Source organism: Ascochyta rabiei, chromosome 3, assembly GCF_004011695.2.
Source record: "Ascochyta rabiei chromosome 3, complete sequence".
Lineage (NCBI taxonomy): Eukaryota > Fungi > Ascomycota > Dothideomycetes > Pleosporales > Didymellaceae > Ascochyta > Ascochyta rabiei.
The window spans coordinates 2,046,232-2,064,079 of record NC_082407.1 but is presented as its reverse complement, the minus strand read 5'-3'; the positions used below and the strand labels follow the sequence as shown (position 1 = coordinate 2,064,079).

General features: G+C 36.3%; 1 protein-coding gene across 1 annotated transcript, besides 29 other annotated features; it reads left to right on the top strand.

The window, feature by feature from the left end:
• Nucleotides 1-111: part of a mobile genetic element that runs on past the window's edge.
• Nucleotides 110-127: a tandem repeat.
• Nucleotides 128-4,932: a dispersed repeat.
• Nucleotides 1,204-1,241: a tandem repeat.
• Nucleotides 1,265-1,320: a tandem repeat.
• Nucleotides 2,659-2,669: an inverted repeat.
• Nucleotides 2,659-2,709: a mobile genetic element.
• Nucleotides 2,699-2,709: an inverted repeat.
• Nucleotides 3,621-3,629: an inverted repeat.
• Nucleotides 3,621-4,092: a mobile genetic element.
• Nucleotides 4,084-4,092: an inverted repeat.
• Nucleotides 4,352-4,404: a tandem repeat.
• Nucleotides 4,514-4,559: a tandem repeat.
• Nucleotides 4,803-4,838: a tandem repeat.
• A 1,175-nt stretch (nt 4,933-6,107) lies between the features above and the next one.
• EKO05_0002253 (uncharacterized protein) lies at nt 6,108-7,812 on the top strand (the record flags this gene model as incomplete). The annotated part of the gene is made up of 2 exons (XM_038944034.1): nt 6,108-7,734; nt 7,790-7,812. The coding sequence occupies 2 exons, from the start codon at nt 6,108-6,110 to the stop codon at nt 7,810-7,812; spliced, it is 1,650 nt and encodes a 549-aa protein (XP_038792927.1).
• A 934-nt stretch (nt 7,813-8,746) lies between these two features.
• Nucleotides 8,747-8,768: a tandem repeat.
• Nucleotides 8,747-9,167: a mobile genetic element.
• Nucleotides 9,168-9,629: 462 nt separating this feature from the next.
• Nucleotides 9,630-9,758: a dispersed repeat.
• Nucleotides 9,759-9,760: 2 nt separating this feature from the next.
• Nucleotides 9,761-10,129: a dispersed repeat.
• Nucleotides 9,976-9,993: an inverted repeat.
• Nucleotides 9,976-10,070: a mobile genetic element.
• Nucleotides 10,053-10,070: an inverted repeat.
• Nucleotides 10,130-11,995: a mobile genetic element.
• Nucleotides 11,931-12,013: a dispersed repeat.
• Nucleotides 11,994-12,150: a dispersed repeat.
• A 213-nt stretch (nt 12,151-12,363) lies between these two features.
• Nucleotides 12,364-12,393: a tandem repeat.
• An 80-nt stretch (nt 12,394-12,473) lies between these two features.
• Nucleotides 12,474-16,220: a mobile genetic element.
• Nucleotides 12,759-12,796: a tandem repeat.
• Nucleotides 15,676-15,736: a tandem repeat.
• Nucleotides 16,209-17,848: part of a mobile genetic element that runs on past the window's edge.

Here is a 17,848-nt window from a genome sequence, read left to right as displayed (position 1 = left end):
CTATAAGCTATAGTACAACGTTGTAGTGTTAAGTTATAGTGTTGTAAAGGTCTAAGGCTTAAAAAGGTAAGCGACTTGCTTGCCTAAGCGACTCGCTTACCGCTTACGTTAATAATAATAATAATAAGGAGGAGAATAGGGGAGATAATAAGGAGAACCTAATATCTATTATGTCCTCTGTCCTTTCCTCTGTCCCCTCTAACCTTACTAGCCCTTAAACACGTTTATAATATATTCCTAGCTTATTTTCTATACTATAGTTATATATAATTATAAGGTTAAGTATAGTTACTTAAGATTTCTTTCTAAGTATTTAAGAAATATAGGAAGCCTAACGTGTATATTACATCTTAAAGAATTACTTAGAAATATACTCCTCTTTAATAAGTATTCTAATATCTGTTAGTAGGTAAATATATTATAAACATGTTCTATATAAACTTACCTTTAAAATAAGACTTCTTACAGTTTTAATATAGGTAGAGAATACTATTTCCTTTTAACATTCTAGCATATTCTTTATAGTTTAGCTATCTCTTCTCTCTACCTAATTTCATATTACTAGATTAGTAGAGTAGGTACTTAAATATAAGCTTTCCTTTTAGCATATTTCTCTTTACACGTGTTTAAGGAATCTTTAGTACTAGTTTAACTATAGTAGGGCTATCCTCTGCTAAAAGACTGTCTATAGAAGCTGTAGGTAGGCTAAACTATTATATAGGCATATCTAGAATAAGTTTAGGTTAAACCTATTTATTATAATCTATAACAGGTCCTAGGGGTAAGGTAGGTTAAGGAGAATATGTTTTAGACATGTTCTTAGTCTATTCTAGGTTAGGAGCAGAATAAGCTTTTAGAATACTATAGTACTGCTTTATTATATTATAAAAGAAGTTAAGAGCTTTATACTCTTAATAAATAGTAGACTAGCTAGTCTGTTAGGCTGCAGGCTTATAGTCTAAATAATACTTCTTAAGATAGGTAACAAGCCTACCTTAATTACTAAATTTCTACTAAATATATTAGTAATATAGTATAAATGTGTTATTAAAGTATACTTTATAAGGTTAGTCCTTATATATAACAGCCTAACAGAATAACTCTCCTTAGTAGATAATAAGTTCTCCCTACTTATTACGCTTGCTAAACCCTGCTAACCTAAGAAGTAATATTAGTAAAGCAGCATACTCCTAGTATAAAGGCTAAATATATTAGGAATATATTTATAGTATATTTATATAAGCTTAAATAAGGTAAGAAAGTCTTAATACCTATATAGTAGAAGAGTAAAGAGTAGTATTTAATAGTTAGTAGTAGAAGGGAAGGTAGTTTATTAAGACATGCTAATTCTTTACTTCTACTAGTATTAAAATTTTTTTACTAAACTAAGCCTACTTAAGGAGCAGAGAAATATAGCTAGAACATGTTTTAAATATGTTCTTACAGCTAAAGTTTTTTCTTAAGTTACTACACAGCTAGCTCTTTTCTTTAAATATTAAGCTTCTGCTCTTTTAGATAAAGAGTGTCCTCTCTTTACTCAATATCCTACTTCTAAACTTCTTTTTTAAATTAAGCTCTCTTCTACTTCTATTTAAACTCTTGTGTCTTATTCTATAGTTAAGATACTAATTAAGTATTACTAGATTAAGGTATTTGGAATGTGCTTTTAACGCGTTTTATACAACATACCTAACTTAAGTCTCTAGTTTAGTAAGAAATTCTCTTAGTGTACTATTAATTTATAGACATCTTAAATCTTTTCTTCTTTTCCTTTATTTAGTATAGTATAGCTAGAAAAATTAGCTTATAAAAGAGCTAGTTTATCTTTATCCTTACTCTTATAAGTCAGATTAAGTACTTCCTACTCTACTACTCTCTCTTAGCATCCTAAAATATGTTTAGAATATACTTTCTACCTATTATATAGACAGCACTTACTCTTCTTATAACCTATATAATTATAGAAACATTAACTTAGGCTTAGTATACCTTAATTATTATATCTATTTCTATATTAATTTCTATTTATCTACTCCTAAATATCTTAAAGGTCTATTTATATAGTACTGCTCTAAACACGTTAGTAACATATTTAAGGCCTATTTGCATATCTTACCTTTTAACTCTAGCTAGAAGCTGTAGCTATTAGCTAGTTTAAAAACCCTTTAACCTAGCCTGCGTAGCTGCATTTAAATATAATTCTAACCTATCCTAAGTTTTTTTTTAGGATAAAGCTATATGCTTAAATAAGACTAGCAGCTATAACCTTATTTTTCTTATATTTAACCTAGTTTAACAGAGTAAATAAAGATTTAGCAGCTAATAGAAATTAATTAGATATATTTAAATATCTAGAAAGAGTTTTATTATTAGTACTTATACTAAAGAAGATTGTACAGCTTATAGTACTTAGCAGCTATTTTAACATTAAGTAGAGACTTTAAGCGTCCCTATAATAAGTTCTTAATATATTCTATCTATAGACATACTTAATCTATACTTTATAGAACGTAGATATTATAGAATTATATATAACTTATAAGTTGCTACTACTATAGTTAATTAGAAGGATTAATTAAAGAGAGATATCTTCTAAATTCTAAAACGTGTTAAAGGTGTGTTTAAGCGACGTTAGAGCAACTTACTAGCTATCTACTTACTATCTATATTAATAGTAGTTCTATAGAACCTATTTGTATAGAGATAGTACTACTAAATAAATATACTAGCTCTTTTAGTAATCTTTATAAAGAACAGCTTAAACTAACTCTTATATATCTAGCTTTGTTATAAGTTAGTAATAATTTAGCTAAGAGTAATAACTAGAACTAGGTTAGAATATACTTTTAAGGTGTTATAAGTTAATTATACTTTTTCTATAGTTAGGTAAAAAGATAGTAAAGAGAACCTTTAACTATTCTCCTGTAAGTCTCTTAAATAACATGTCTATTTAAAATGTCTGCTACTTAATAAAGATTTTTACCTATTTATTATAAAAGTAGATAATACTTATTCTAGCTGTAGAGGTTATAATATGTTAAATGTACGCCTAGTATATATAAATATCTTTAAAATAAGTTAAAGGCACGTTAACTTACTATTATAGGTTCCTAATATTTAAGTCTCTACTTAAATAGAACACCTTTAATATCTCTACTATATAGAAACTAAGTAAGCTTCTTCTTATTAATAAGACACATAATATAATCTTTATTAACTAGGGTAGCACTTAGATCCTTAATTAAACAGAGTCTGTAGCTAGTAAGATATATAACTAGCTAAGGTAAATTTAAGAAGTCTACTAAATACGTTAGTAATATATTATAGGTTACTTCTTAGTACATACATTTTAAAGTCTAAGAAGTTAGTACTAGATAAAGAATATTTATAATATCTAGTATATAATCTAGTTTTATAATAAATAGAGGAGGAAGAGCATATAAATATGTTCTAAAGATAATAAGAATAAAGTATAGAGTATGTTCTAGATTTTCTAGAATAATTATATAAAATATAACTAGACAGTTACACTAATAAATAATCTAGCCCTGTCCTTAAGGGTAGTTAACACCTATTATACTTAGAACGTGCTTAGAACTTATTTCCTACTACTTACTATAGGTTTAGAGATTGCCTATTATAGGCTTAATAACGTTATACTACTTTTTACTATTCTCTTTATTCTCTAGTATAGGGAGACTGTTCTAGAAGAGATCTACTAGATAGCTTACATCTACCTCCTTTTAAACCTATTAGATAAGATATTTTTTAACTATATTTAGTTAATATAATCTGTAAGTAATAAAGAACTTATATCTACTAATACCCTAAAATATATTAAGAATATATTTAACTATATTACATTTAATCTAAATAGCTTACTTACCTATTCTTATTAGCGCCTAACCTATAGCTTATATAAGTCCTTTTTTAGTATATAACACCCTTTATTAAACCTATAGTTAATACTAATATATAGCCTAGAGAAGATATTAGTATAATATACTTAAAATATATATAAAACACGTTTATACGCCTATACCTTCTTTTATCTAGTTATTAAAATTTTCTTAGGGACACTACTCTAAATCTTATAGAGATTGTTATATATCTCCTCTATAACCTTACTATATAAATACACTTTTAATCTATTCTAAAGATATTTATAGTACTTAATACTAGTATACTTATACTTCTATCTATAAGCATAGCTGTTGAGAAATAGACAGAATATTAGTTATTTATATAATTTTACAGCCTTAGAGTACTAGAACTTAATTAAATATATTAGAAATGTAGTAGAAACGTGTTCTAGTAACACACCTAAGTTACTTATACTAGTATAGCTTCTTATATCTATAGTAATCTATATATAGTTTTAGCTAGCTAGATAATATATATATACCTATCTTAAAGACCCTTTAGATATAAAGGCAGCGTTGTACTATACTTAAGCCTAATAGTTTTAAAAGTAGTACCCTATAAACTTCTAGGCGTAAATTAGATCTTTGTCTATAATATATTAGAAATATATATAAAACATATATATGTCTACTATACCTAATTTCTCCCTTTACTGCTCTAAATAACACCTAGCTAAGTAGTAAGATCTATTTTAACTACTTCTAGAGTATTATAAAGACTAAAGCTGCTCTCTTTTCTTTTATTACTATTATAGTTACTGTTACTTAGGGTAGGATTAAATATATAAAAAAGGTCTGCTATACTACAAAAATATATACACTTAATACAACTAAAATATATTAAATTGAGTTATTATATAACTCTAAGTAAAAACTTATTACTATACCTAATATAGCTGTACTAGACTATACTATCTTTTAGAGATCCCTGCTAAAGCATAGTCACCTGCCTATCTAGGTTTAGTCATGGTCCGCCCTCTAAATCTCATGGTCTGATGACCTGCTTCCTGGGTACGCCACGTAATCTCGTTAAGGTGGCAGGGGGCGGCTTTGGCCGTGCCAAAGATAAAGATGACCAACGTGCGCATCCCATCAAAACACAATCTTTGCCTTGGCCAATCCTTCTTGTGTTGTATCTACTTGTTGCAGTAAAGCGTGGTTTACCTTGCACGGGACAGCTCACGTCTCAGACACTATACCCAACCTGCTGGGCCAATAAGCGCCTAGGCGTCCACCCGCAGACACCGAATCCGGTAGCGCATCCGCCCTTTCTTCTTAACATTCCGAGTATACGCTTGGGTCCGTCAATGCATTTGTTTAGCTGCTGCTGCTCACCTTCTAAGTTGCCTTTTTAAAATAAAACAAGACGGGTGCCACGGCTAGGCCGTCGACGTTTTGCACCTCGGTGGCGCTCGATTACGACTGCTTTGATTGTCGACTAGCGCTTTAGCAGGTGGTTTATGAGCACAGAGTGCATACTATAATCGGAAAGGAGACCTTATCGGTGATTAATCACTTAAACGGACGCAACCTACCTAAAGAAAGCCTGGAGTGACAATCACGTGCTTAGGTGTTTGACGCCTCCTGAAACTTCCTTTATTGACGTCTTTTATATGCAAGGGCCACGAGAGAGGATCTTCTCGCGTCGTGTACCTAGATTGGGACGATGTCTGCATCAGTTGTTAAGATCTCGTCTCCACCTCTGTACTTATGGCACATCGATATCGCTGTCTGGAACCCCCGAAAGTGATCCTTCTCACAGCGCTGGGGGTAAGATAGATGATCTCCGAGGCTAAACAGGCAACATGTGGGACAAAAAGCCCTTTTAACCGACTTAACGAGGGTCCTATGGCAGATTCGTCTCTTGCAAGCTCCCAACCTTATACGATAGAGTGGGATGGTTAGGCGTTCCGCTGCATAAACGGCATGAACAGGGCATCAATTAAATCTACTCACCCTTAACTGCATAAAATGCAAGGATCAAGTATTTTTGGCATGAAGATGCATAGGAATCCTGAGTTCACGAATGTGCTCTGGTGCCGAATCGGCCCACGCGGTGTGTTTGGAAGATCTTCTCGACGTATAAATATGTAGATACTGTCCTTCTGTTGGTACCGCAGTATAAGCTTATGCGTGGGCCTCTTCCCTTTCTTTTCACTTCTTCCACAGAGCGGAGTGATCAAGATGCCCTTCTTCACTGCTCCTCCTCCCGACAATGCTTCCGAGTTCAGCTTGAAGCAAGATGACCAGCGGATCCATATCATCACTAAAGGAATTCTGAACGCGAGTTCGTACCTCGCGACAGATTATCAACGGCCGGATCGCGTCCCTTGTGAACCCACTGAACAGCTGTTGCCCCGATTTCTGCTCGTAGGGGTGGGCCCTTTCGCGATTCGAAGCTACCTGCCCCGACTCAAAAGCCTAGAGGCCGAGGGGCGAGCCTCACTCGTTGCCGCCGTTGACCTCGAGCAGAAACGATGCGGTCTGGAGAAGCTCCGACAAACCAAATTCCCTTCGACGGAATTCGTCTATGTGGCACCATTCACCACCAATATGCCCGAACCGATCGCTCTGAAGCTGACAGAGCTCGTGCTCCGACTGCAAGTAACATGCGTCATCATCAGCACTGAGCCTCTTTCGCACCGTGTCTACGGCAATTGGGCACTGGGACTCGGTCTCAAAATTCTCATGGACAAGCCCATCTCGACACGTGAATGGGTCGTCGCCGATCTTGAGCAGGCGAAGGGAATTGCGGAAGACTTCAAGTCTTTAGTCGATTCCTACCGCGAGCTGCAAAAAAGGAAAACTACATTCTTCATTGTCAACAGCCACCGCCGCTACCATCTCGGTTTCCAAGCAGCGGCCGAGAGAGTCCGAGAAGTTCAACAATCCACAGGCTGTCCTGTCACGAGCATATACACGGCTCACTGCGACGGACAATGGCGTTTGCCCACTGAAATCATGCAGCTGAACTACCACGGGTACAACAAAGGCTACGGCAAGGTCTCACACAGCGGTTACCACGGCATAGACTGCGTGTACCAGTTTCTGAAAGCCGGTGTAGGAAACGACAAGAGCCCGGACAGAGTCGATGTCAACAGTAGCTTCGTGCAACCTGCAGGTGCCTTCTTTCAATTAACCAAGAAGGACTACAAAGGACTGTTTGGCGAGAAAGCGTACTCTGAAGCATGCAAGTTCACGGCTGAAGAGCTGCGTGAAAAGACGCGGAACTTTGGGGAGATTGACGCTTCTGTGCAGCTGACATTCTACCACGACAATGACGTCGTGGCCCTGGTCCACCTTGACCTCCAACACACCGGTTTCGGACGCCGCACGTGGGTTGAGCCCAATGCAGATCTGTATAAAGGAAACGGCCGTGCGCGTCACGAAATGCACGAGATCAAGTCTGGTCCGCTCCAATCTGTCATCATCGAGTCGCGCCAGGCTAGCGACAAGCATGATGTTTTGCGACCGGACCATTCCGTACTTGGTGGTAATGGACATTTCGATCTGAAGGTGTTTCGTAACGCTGGATTGCTTGGGCAAAAGGAGGCCATGAAGGTTACGAAGCTTGAGGATATCGTTCAGTCGAGGGGAGGAGATTATCAAACGTACACGCGTACCGTCAAGTACGCTGCGTTAGATGAGGCTGTTAGGTTCCTGGAGGGTGGTATGGGAATTGAGGATCTGAGGTCTAATCTGACAGATCATGAGGTGCCTGCGTATCTTATGAGTGCGATCTACCTGTCTCATGGAAGACGAAAGAGCGGTCTTGACCCTACGGTCTCGCTGAATCTCTCCATCAAAGATGGTAAGCATCCTCTTACACCAAGATTACAATGTAACAAAGACTAATTCTATAATAGGGTCTGGACAAGCTAGCTTTTAATCTAGTCTATGCAGGATCTATAGATAGGTTTTCAAAAGAATTGAGAGGAATAAAGTAACTATGTAGACTAAATTAAGCTACTCTCCTAAGAAAAATTAACATAATCTTACTCTAGCGCTAGTGGCACAATCCTTATACAATACTACGTGCGGCCACTGAGACTTGTTGTTTAGGTTCTCCTACGTCGCGCCGTACTTCTGACTGACCCAGCACCGCCGGCAGCTGTGAATGCCTCCTCTGTTCTTGATCCGCACCCGAAACCTATCCAGCTCTTTGCCTGTCACCCCTAAGTGCGCGGCGCACCGCAACGTCTTGTGATGCCGCTACTCCTCTGTACCGGCGTCGCCTAACATGCAGCACGTCACGCAGCCCTCTGTCAGCTCGTCAAAAAGGCCCGCTATTAGCTCCTACTCCCTGCTTACCTCTTCCTGTAGCCCCTGAATCACGCTTCTCCCTTCTCTACACTGGTCGCAGCCTGCGGATTCAATAATGTTGCATCCTACTGCTGTCGCGTCTATGTAGCTGCTTATGAGCTTTTGTTGACACCCACTGCCAAGCAAAAACACGCCCATTGCCTGCACGTCTAGATTGTCGCTCTTCTTCTGCAATGTCTGCTCTACCTTGCTATGCTCAAACAAGATTACTGAATTGACTTGCTCGCCCCCCCCCCCCCAGGCGCCACGCCCGCACTCCTGCGCGTAGCTGGTTATTCTCTACGGCATCCCCCTGTGCAGTATGTACACGACGTTAGGGAAGTCTACGCCTGTGCCGAGCGCTTATGTTGCTGTAATGAGCCTACTGTTCTTGATCTACTGCTGTACCTGCTCATTACGGTCTACTACGTTAGCGTGATAATACAAGCAACCTAGCGCCTCAGCCAGCTCTTCGCATTGAGCTTTGCTGGGGTAATACACTACGCCTCTCTGACTGCGTTTTGATTAATTGATTGATTGATTAGTTTAATGTCCTGTGTGAGTCTAAGACTATATAAGGCGAGAGCAGTTAGGCTGCTCTAGTAGTTTAAGGGTTGGATTTGTTTAAAGGGATAGTAAATGTAAGTTTGCAGTCCTATAGTAAGAGCCTACGCTCTTAGTAGTAAACAAAGGAGTTTAGGTGTCTGTTGTTTGTTGTAGGTACCACTTGCGCGTACCTATTTTAGTCTCTAAAACTAAAGCTAGAGTAGCTGTAATTCCTTAATTTGTGTGTAGTAGTAGGGTAATCTTAGCCCTTGTCCTTATAAGCTGTCCTGTATTATTTTCCCTACTCTTCTGTATTCTTTATAGCTAAGTAGTAGGTGTTGTAATTGTATATAGCTACAGATATATCTATTATTATCTACCTTCTATTATAGGGTAGAGTACTTAACCTTAGACCTTGTAGATGGCTTAAGACTATCCTTTCACACATTGGGCAGACCTAGCTAAAACAGGATATTAACCCCCTAATTACCAAGGCTAATTAAAGCGCTTACTTAGGCAAGCTAATTTAGAATAATACAGTTACCACTACTTTTAGACCTATTTAAAATTTAGAAGAAATTACAGTAAAGGACTACTAATCCTTTTAGGAAGCCTCTAAAGGACCTGTAGAGGATACAGATAAGACAGTAGGTATTAATGCAATTGTAGAAGTAGCAGTAATCTAGAGAAATTCTGCTACCTGTAAGCTAAGAAATAGGAAGGTCCTTAGAACAACTAAAGTTATAAGGCTAGTACAGCTAACAATTATAAAGCAGACAGTTAAGAAAGTGTTAATCTAGCCTAGATAGCAGTACTAAGATGTACGCTGGCAAAAGGGTAGGGGGTACCCTAGGGTTAGGTAGGGGTTAGGTACGGTCTGCACGGACATTAGGTAGGGGTAGAGTAGAGGTAGGGTCTATATAGGATAGGGGTAGGGTAGGGTCTATATAGATGTTAGGTAGAGGTAGGGTAGAGGTAGGGTCTATATAGGGTAGGGGTAGGGTACAGTCTATACAGACTAGGGGTAGAGGTAGAGTAGAGTAGAGTTTAGGGTAGGGTCTGTAGGGAAGAGGTAGGCCTAAGTAGGGCCTATAGGTATCAGCGTGTAACTCTTTAACTAAAGTAGTTATTATAAAACTTTGTACTACAGAGATATAGAGCAAAATAGGCGCTATTAAACAGTCTTTATACTGTAATATTCTAATTAAAACTAGTAGAGCTAAAGTAGTTGTTATATAGGCCTATATAGTAATAGCCTAGGATTTATATAATAACTACTGTAACTCTACTAGTTTTAATCTAAATCTTACAGTGTATATACCATTTAAAAGCGCCTGTTTTGCTCTACATTTTTGTAGTAACGTACTCTACGGGTGAGCGGATCAAACGGGTGAGCGGATCACTCTGCCAAGACCACACCAAACCTCCACCTTACCACGCAATGCCTTAACAACAACATTAATCTACGCCCTTAAGAGAAGCTGCAATACAGCTTGCGCTCTAGGCAATTAAATAAGACGTAACGCTTACTATATAACGCGCTACAGCTATATATAACACGCCTTACAGCACACTACACGCTTAATATACAGAACAACCTACACAAGCTATTTATACGCTAGTTTAACAGATTATAGACTAGACTAAGGAGGACGTAATTACTAAGTACATCCTTAAGCTAGATGCATAAGGATTTGCCCCTTAGCTGGCTGCTGTAGCTAATATAGCTAATTCTTTGCGTACTAAGCGTAATATAGGCTATATTAGCATAAACTGGCCTAACACGTTTGTTAAGCGCCGCCCTAACCTTAAAGTAAGGTTTAATTGCAAGTACGACTACAAGAGAGCCCTCTGTAAGGATCTAGAGATTATTAGGGGCTAGTTTAGGCTTGTAGCAAATGTTAAAGCTAAGTATAGTATCTAGGACAATAACACATACAACTTTAATAAGACAGGCTTTATAATAGGCTAGATATTAACAGGAGCAGTTATTACAGGCTTAGAGCGTTAAGGATGGCCAAAGGCAGTGCAGCAGGGCAATTAAGAGTAGATAACAGTTATACAGGGCATTAATAGCACAGGGTAGGCTATTCTACCCTTTATTATCTTTAAAGGCTGCAACTACCTCTCTGCCTAGTACAAAGAGGACAATCTGCCCTATAACTGGGTTATTAGAGTCTCTAAGAACAAATAGACTACTAACAAGCTTGGTCTAGACTGGTTGAAGCACTTTAATACCTATATAAAGACGCGCACCTAAGGAGTATACTAGCTGCTCCTTATTAAAAGCTATAAGAGCCACAACTCCCTTAACTTCTAACAATACTGTAAGGAAGCAAAGATTGTTACACTGTGTATGCCTCTATACTTATTTTACCTCTTATAACTACTAGATATAGGTTGTTTTGCTGCTCTAAAGAAGGTATATAGGCGCTAAGCTAAGAATCTTATACGCAACTACATTACTTATATTACTAAAACTAAGTTCCTACTATGCTTTATAGACGCCTATAAGGAGACATTTACTTCTAGCAATATCTAAGAAGGCTTCTAAGGCGCTGGAATAGCCCCCTTAACCCAGAACGGGTTATAATAGGTCTTAATGTCCGCCTACGTACCCTACCGCTACCTACTATAGAAGATAAGCCCTAGCAGTCCTAAACCCTAAGCACTACCCTACAATTAGGGTCACAATTAACGCTAGTTTAAGAGAGGATTTAAAGGCATGCAAGCAGCTTACTAACTTTAATAGTTAAGGCCTTTAAAAAGCTTACTAAAGGCACAGCTATAGTAGCGCATAAGCTAGTGTTAGCTTAAAGGGAGATTACTAGGCTTTAAGCAGTAAATAAGGCTGCTATGTAACGTAAATTGCATAAAAGAAAGCAATTACAGCAGGAGGGAGTCCTAACAGCTAAGGAAGGCCTTTAATTAACTACTCTAACTAAGTTTAGGGCGCGTGGTAATAGTAAGAAGGCAAAGAAGCAAGTGCGCGCTAAAGGAGGGGAAGTAACCTAAAGACGCTGTATAAAGTGCTACAATGTTAGACATAACTTACGTACATGTAAGAAGGCTGTAGAAGATATTTCTAAATAATATTATATACTGCACTACTGTATATAAGGCTAAAGTGGGCTAATACGAGCTATAATAGGGTAGAAATTTGGTGTAGTCTTAGTAGAGTGATCCGCTCACCTGTTTGATCCGCTTACCTGTGGAGTACGTTATAAGGTTTTATAATAACTGCTTTAGTTAAAGAGTTACACGCTAACACCTATAGGCCCTACTTAGGCCTACCTCTTCCCTACAGACTCTACCCTAAGCCCTACCCTACCCTACCTCTACCCCTAGTCTATATAGACTATACCCTACCCCTACCCCTAGTCTATATAGACTATACCCTACCCCTACCCTATATAGACCCTACCCCTACCCTACCTCTACCTAACATCTATATAGACCCTACCCTACCCCTACCCTATATAGACCCTACTTCTACCCTACCTCTACCTAACGTCTATATAGACTATACCTAACCCCTACCTAACCTTAGGGTACCCCCTACCCTTTTGCTAGCGTACTCTTAGTATAGAATTAGCGTGGGTAGAGGTAGGGTAGGGTAGGGGTACATCACGTGATGTACCCTACCCCTACCTAACTCCTACCCTTTTACTACTATAATTATAAGTAATTCTTTATTATATTGTTCTAGTATAAGTATTAAAGCATCTTGTTAGTAGGCACATTAGGAAGGATACTTATTATTATTATTGTTAAGGGTTAAGGAGATAAGTTATATAGTAGTTAAATTCTATAAGTAAGTGTTTCTAGTTATTATTATAGGTGTCCTGCCTTAACAGTTCCTATTAAGGTCTCTTATACCCCTCTGCCAGCTAGATTACATACACTAGCTAAGCATCCTAGTTCTTACTAAGGAGGTTACTGTGTGTACTAGCATAAACCTCCCCCCCTTAAGAGCTTAGCCCTATTAAGTAAATAAACTAAGTTAAAACTAAACTCTAAACTAATTACTAACCCCCCTTATTACTCTACTTATTCCTTTCTCTTACTACCTCTCTGTTTCTGCAATCTTGTTAAGGCTCTAGTTTCCTAAGTAGGTTATTAACTAGAGTCTTCTAATAGCTTAGGGGTAGGAGAGTCTGGTACGTGTCTTAATAAACCCTAGTCTAAGGCACTGCCTAATTTATATATTATCTAGGTAGTAGCCTCTATTACTTTAACAGTTAGACTACTAAATAACTTATTAAGAGTACCCCCCTATATATGCTGTCTGTCCTATAACTCCTATTCTTTCTTATATTCTAGCACTACTCCTTTATTAGTAAAGAAGGATTAATTAGAGATACCTAACTCTTTATTAGCCCTAAAGCAATACTTCTTAGACATCTTTACCTACTGCTAATACCTCTTTATTATAGTAATATTATTATCTCTGCTCTTCTAAAGAAACTTTATAAGCTCCTTATTATTAAGACTAAAAATACAGAGTATCTCTTACTAGACTAGGTAAGAGTTATACTAAGCCTAGCAATAGATAGCTTCAGAAATCTAGAAAGAGAAAGTTAGTGCTATGTCTGCTAGGAAAGCATAGGGAGCACTACTATACTTATTTAAATAACTTAATAGTAATAAGGGTCCTAGCGTAAGCATCTAATAAGAACTAGCAATGTCCTTATATAATCCTATCTCTAAGATCTCTATAGTTTCTCTATCCTCTGTAACTAGCACGTACTAAGGGAGTATAGTTCTGCGCCTTATTATAGATAGTCTAGTAGACCTATATAGTAGTGCTAGGTAGAAGATCCTAATATCCCTATACTTATAAGGATACTTCTTCTACTTAGCACCTACTATATCTTATGCTAACTTAGGGTAGTTAACTGTATCTACCTACCCCTTAATATAACTATTATATTATTTAATTCTATTATCTTTCCTCTAAGCTAGGTATTCTAGAACTAAATTATAGAAGCCTTCTAGAGTAATAGTATAGTTATCTATATCTTTATTATTAAAGGATACTAAGCCCTATATTATGTCTATTCCTTTACCTAACTTTATAGCGTTATAGAGGTTACAGTCTATATACTTAAAGAACGTTTAATCCCTAGGCTTAGTGTATTTAGTGTAGTATAGGTAGGAGATTAAGTTAGTTTATTAAAAGAGTACTGTATAGTAAAGCTAGTACTATAGATTACCTCTTACTAGCTGTTAGATAACAGAGTAGTACATAATCCTACACTACCCGAGGTTACTTTTGCTATACTTTATACAAGTATAATAGTTATATATATTAAAGTATTTATCTACTATTTTCTAGAGTTCTAGATTATTTTAAAATATAGAGGCAAACATAGAGACTATAATAGTGCCCTTCTAGTTTAGACTATCTGCCTTAGCTTAAAATTGTTAAGATAGGTGCTTAGAGATAAAGTTATTCTAGTTAAGGTTAAGTACTGTAGAAACTAGGTAGAATTAATAGAACTGTAGACTATCTGTCATGTTTAGTGCACAGAGCTACTCTTAAAACAGGATCTTAGTTTTTAGGTTACTCCTCTACTTTCTCTAGCTAGTCTTATTCTTATGCATTAGTATAAGCAGGTTAGATATTATAGTAGTATTAAAAGTACAGACTAGCAAGCTAAGTTTACTAGCAGTGTACTAGAAATAAGGAAAGTAAATTTATAATAGGTTAACTGTATAATAGGTAATTATTCTTCTACTAGCACCTTCCTCTTTTTAAGTTTCTTCTTTCTTATAGTATTCTTAGACCTATATATCTAGGAGCTTTATACACTCTAGATCCTTAAGAAGCTTCTAGCTAATCTTTATACAGAGGAGAATAAAGGCAGATTAGCTATTAGTTCATTTGCACTTAGCGCTATCTTAGATATTATTTATTATGTCTTTACTAATCTCTATGTCTTCCCATATAGACTAAACGTCTAATATTAATAGGTAGTTAACCTTAGGGCTTATAACGTCTTAAAATAATCTAAATTCTAATAGCCTAATTAACAATTATTCCCTAGTCTAATAGTCCTCTGGTAATAGAGTAACAGAGCTAAATTATGTTCCTCTAGACTGTTAGTGCTTCTAAATTGCATCTATTATGCAGCGATGCTCTCCTATTTTATTAACACCTAACTTAAAGGCTATCTAGTTAAGGTTGTTAGGTGTTACAGATAACAGGTTCCTTTAGTGTTCTTATTTAATACTTTTAATAACATCCTTAGGGAATTTGTTACCTGTTAGGAATAGCTTTATGTTAGTCTATAGCCTTATTAGAGTAAGAGATAATCCTCCTAGGGAAACACTTAATTAGCCTGCAGCCCTTATGCTTGTTGCTAGCTTAGTAAGTAACTATAACCTAGATAGTAATGCTAAAGGGGCTAGTATCTAAACTCTATTAAGAATATACTCTAGCGCTGCTTATATTAGTATAAGGAAGTTCTTAGAGCTAAATATTATAGCATTTAATGCTGCCTACTCCTAAGTAATCCTTTCTTTTAGCAAGTAGGGTGTCCTAACACCTTTTAGGTTAAAGATTAGTGCTAGTAGTTAGGTCTTCTACAGTATAAGTACTTACATCTACTATTAGTATATTTTTAAAGTTAGGTCCCTAGTTAGGCACATGTCCTACTCTATTGCTTTTAGCTTTAGTACACCTTTACTTAGTATTTTTACCTTTACTATAAGTAGGTAGGTCTTATTATTTAGGTACGTAATAAAGTTTATTATCTCCTGCTAGAGCATAGTAAGGGCTTCGTAGACTGTATTCTAGTTACTTAAGTTACAGAACTTATCCCTCCTCTTTTATAGCATAGATAGGCGTTAGTAAATTACTAAGTTAATAAACTTAGTAAGGTTATTAGCGTCTACTTAGTAGATATAGTATATAATTAAGTTAAGTATTATATACTCTATAGTAGACTGTAGGCAGTATAGTGTTACTATGTTTACTAAAATATTTTTACTATTCTTATTTTTATAGATGTACTTTATAGCTTATGCTATTTCTATTATCTTCCTCTAGTTATAGTCTGTTGCTAATTAGATTGCTAGGTATTAACTATTAAGGTTACTCATACCTCTGTATTATGTAACTAGGCTTAGAGTTTACTAGATAATGTCTAATATTAAGTGTATTATAGCTGCTAATTTATTAAACTTAGTAACTGCTGCACTTATCTAGAATTTAAGTCTTTCCCTTTACGCCTGTAGCTCTTCTTAAGTAATCTCTATTATAAACTAGCTAACTGTAGATCCCTCTATATATAGTATTAGGATATTAGCAACCTTAGTAATATCCTTACTCTTAATAGCCTTTAAGACTAATAACTACTATACTACTCCCTCTCCTAGTTCTAGCTCTTTCTATATAATTACCCTTTACTGTAATATTATAAACTTTATATATAACGTAAGCAGTAAGTAAGTCGCTTAGGTAAGCGAGTCGCTTACCTTTACTAAGATCACACCTTCTTTAACCTTTTATCTAATGTCTTAACAACCTAATCTTAAATTGCTTTCTTGTGAGGATAGGATAGTCCTTGCTATCTAAGCTATAAAATCTAATGCGTTACTAAGCTAGTAACGCGCTGCTGCTATCTATAACGTTCCTTAAAGGACCCTCTCTAACTAACGCGCCAAAACGACCTCACAACGCAATTCCTATCCTAACTTATTCTAGCTTACTAGGGTTAAAGAGGACACAATTATACAATATATAAGGAAGCTTAATATATAAGGCTTTACCCCTACACTTAGCTACGTATATAAAATAGCTAATTAACTACTAGCTGCCTGTTATAGTAGCTAGGTTAGGGAAAAATAGGCTAGGAACCTTATACGCTAGAAGCCTAAGATTAAGTCTTATATAAATAGACAGCGTAATTACTAGAGAGTCCTATATAGTAACCTAGCTATTATTAGCCCCTAGTTTAACCTTATATGTAATGTTAAAGCTAAGTATAGTATCCTAGACAAAGAAACCTATAACTTTAACAAGACTAGCTTCTAGATAGGTGTTAGGGGGTCTGTTAAGGTGGTAACTGCGTCTAAGAGGCGTCTTAGACTATTGCAGGTCCAGCCTAGCAACTGTAAATAGGCAATGTTAATTGCTGCAATTAATGCTATAGGGTAGGTTATTCTACCCTTTATTATCTTTAAAGTAAAGAACTATAACTAAGCCTAGTATTATAACCTAAAGGATTAGCAGATTAGTATTAGTAAGAATAGCTAGACAATAAATAAACTAGCCCTAGAGTGGCTAAAGCACTTTATCTAGCACATAACAGCCTAGACAGTAGGTAGCTACTAGCTGCTGATTATTAATAGCTATAAGAGCTATAAGTTACTTACCTTCCAGAATCTGTATAAGGAGAGTAAGATTATTACTCTCTATATGGCTCCTTACACCTCCTACATCCTACAGCCACTTAATATAGGGTATTTTACCCTATTTAAGCAGGCATAAAAGAAGGAAATTAATATCTTAGTAAACTGTTATATTACCTACATTAACAAGAAAGCGTTCCTAGCTACCTTTAATTAGGTTTTTAATAAGGCGTTCTTATCTAGTAATATTCAATTAAGCTTCCAAGCAACAGGCTTAGTTCTAGATAACCTAGAGGTAGTACTATTAAGGCTTAAAGTAAAGCCTTGTACGCTATCACCACCTCTACTAGAGCCTACCCCCTAGCAACCTAAAACACCAAGCAACGCTGCTAAAATTAGAGCTTAGTTAATGCTAATATTAAAGAGAATTAGGGAATATAGAAGTTTATTAACAGAATTAATCTGTAAGATAGTGTAGTAGTTTTAAAAGGGAGCTAAAATAATAGTGTATACCCAGGTGCTAATAGCAGCTAAGATAGTTAAGCTCTAAGTAGTAAATAAAGCTGCTTCTAAGCGTAAAATATGTAAAAAGAAGCAGATCTAGCATAGTGGGACCCTATCTTAGCAAGAAGCAGAGGAGATAGTTAAGCGTAGGGATGCTGATGCGCTGGTTGAGGCTGAGAGGCGTAAGGAGAGGATGCGAACAGGTGGTGGTAGAC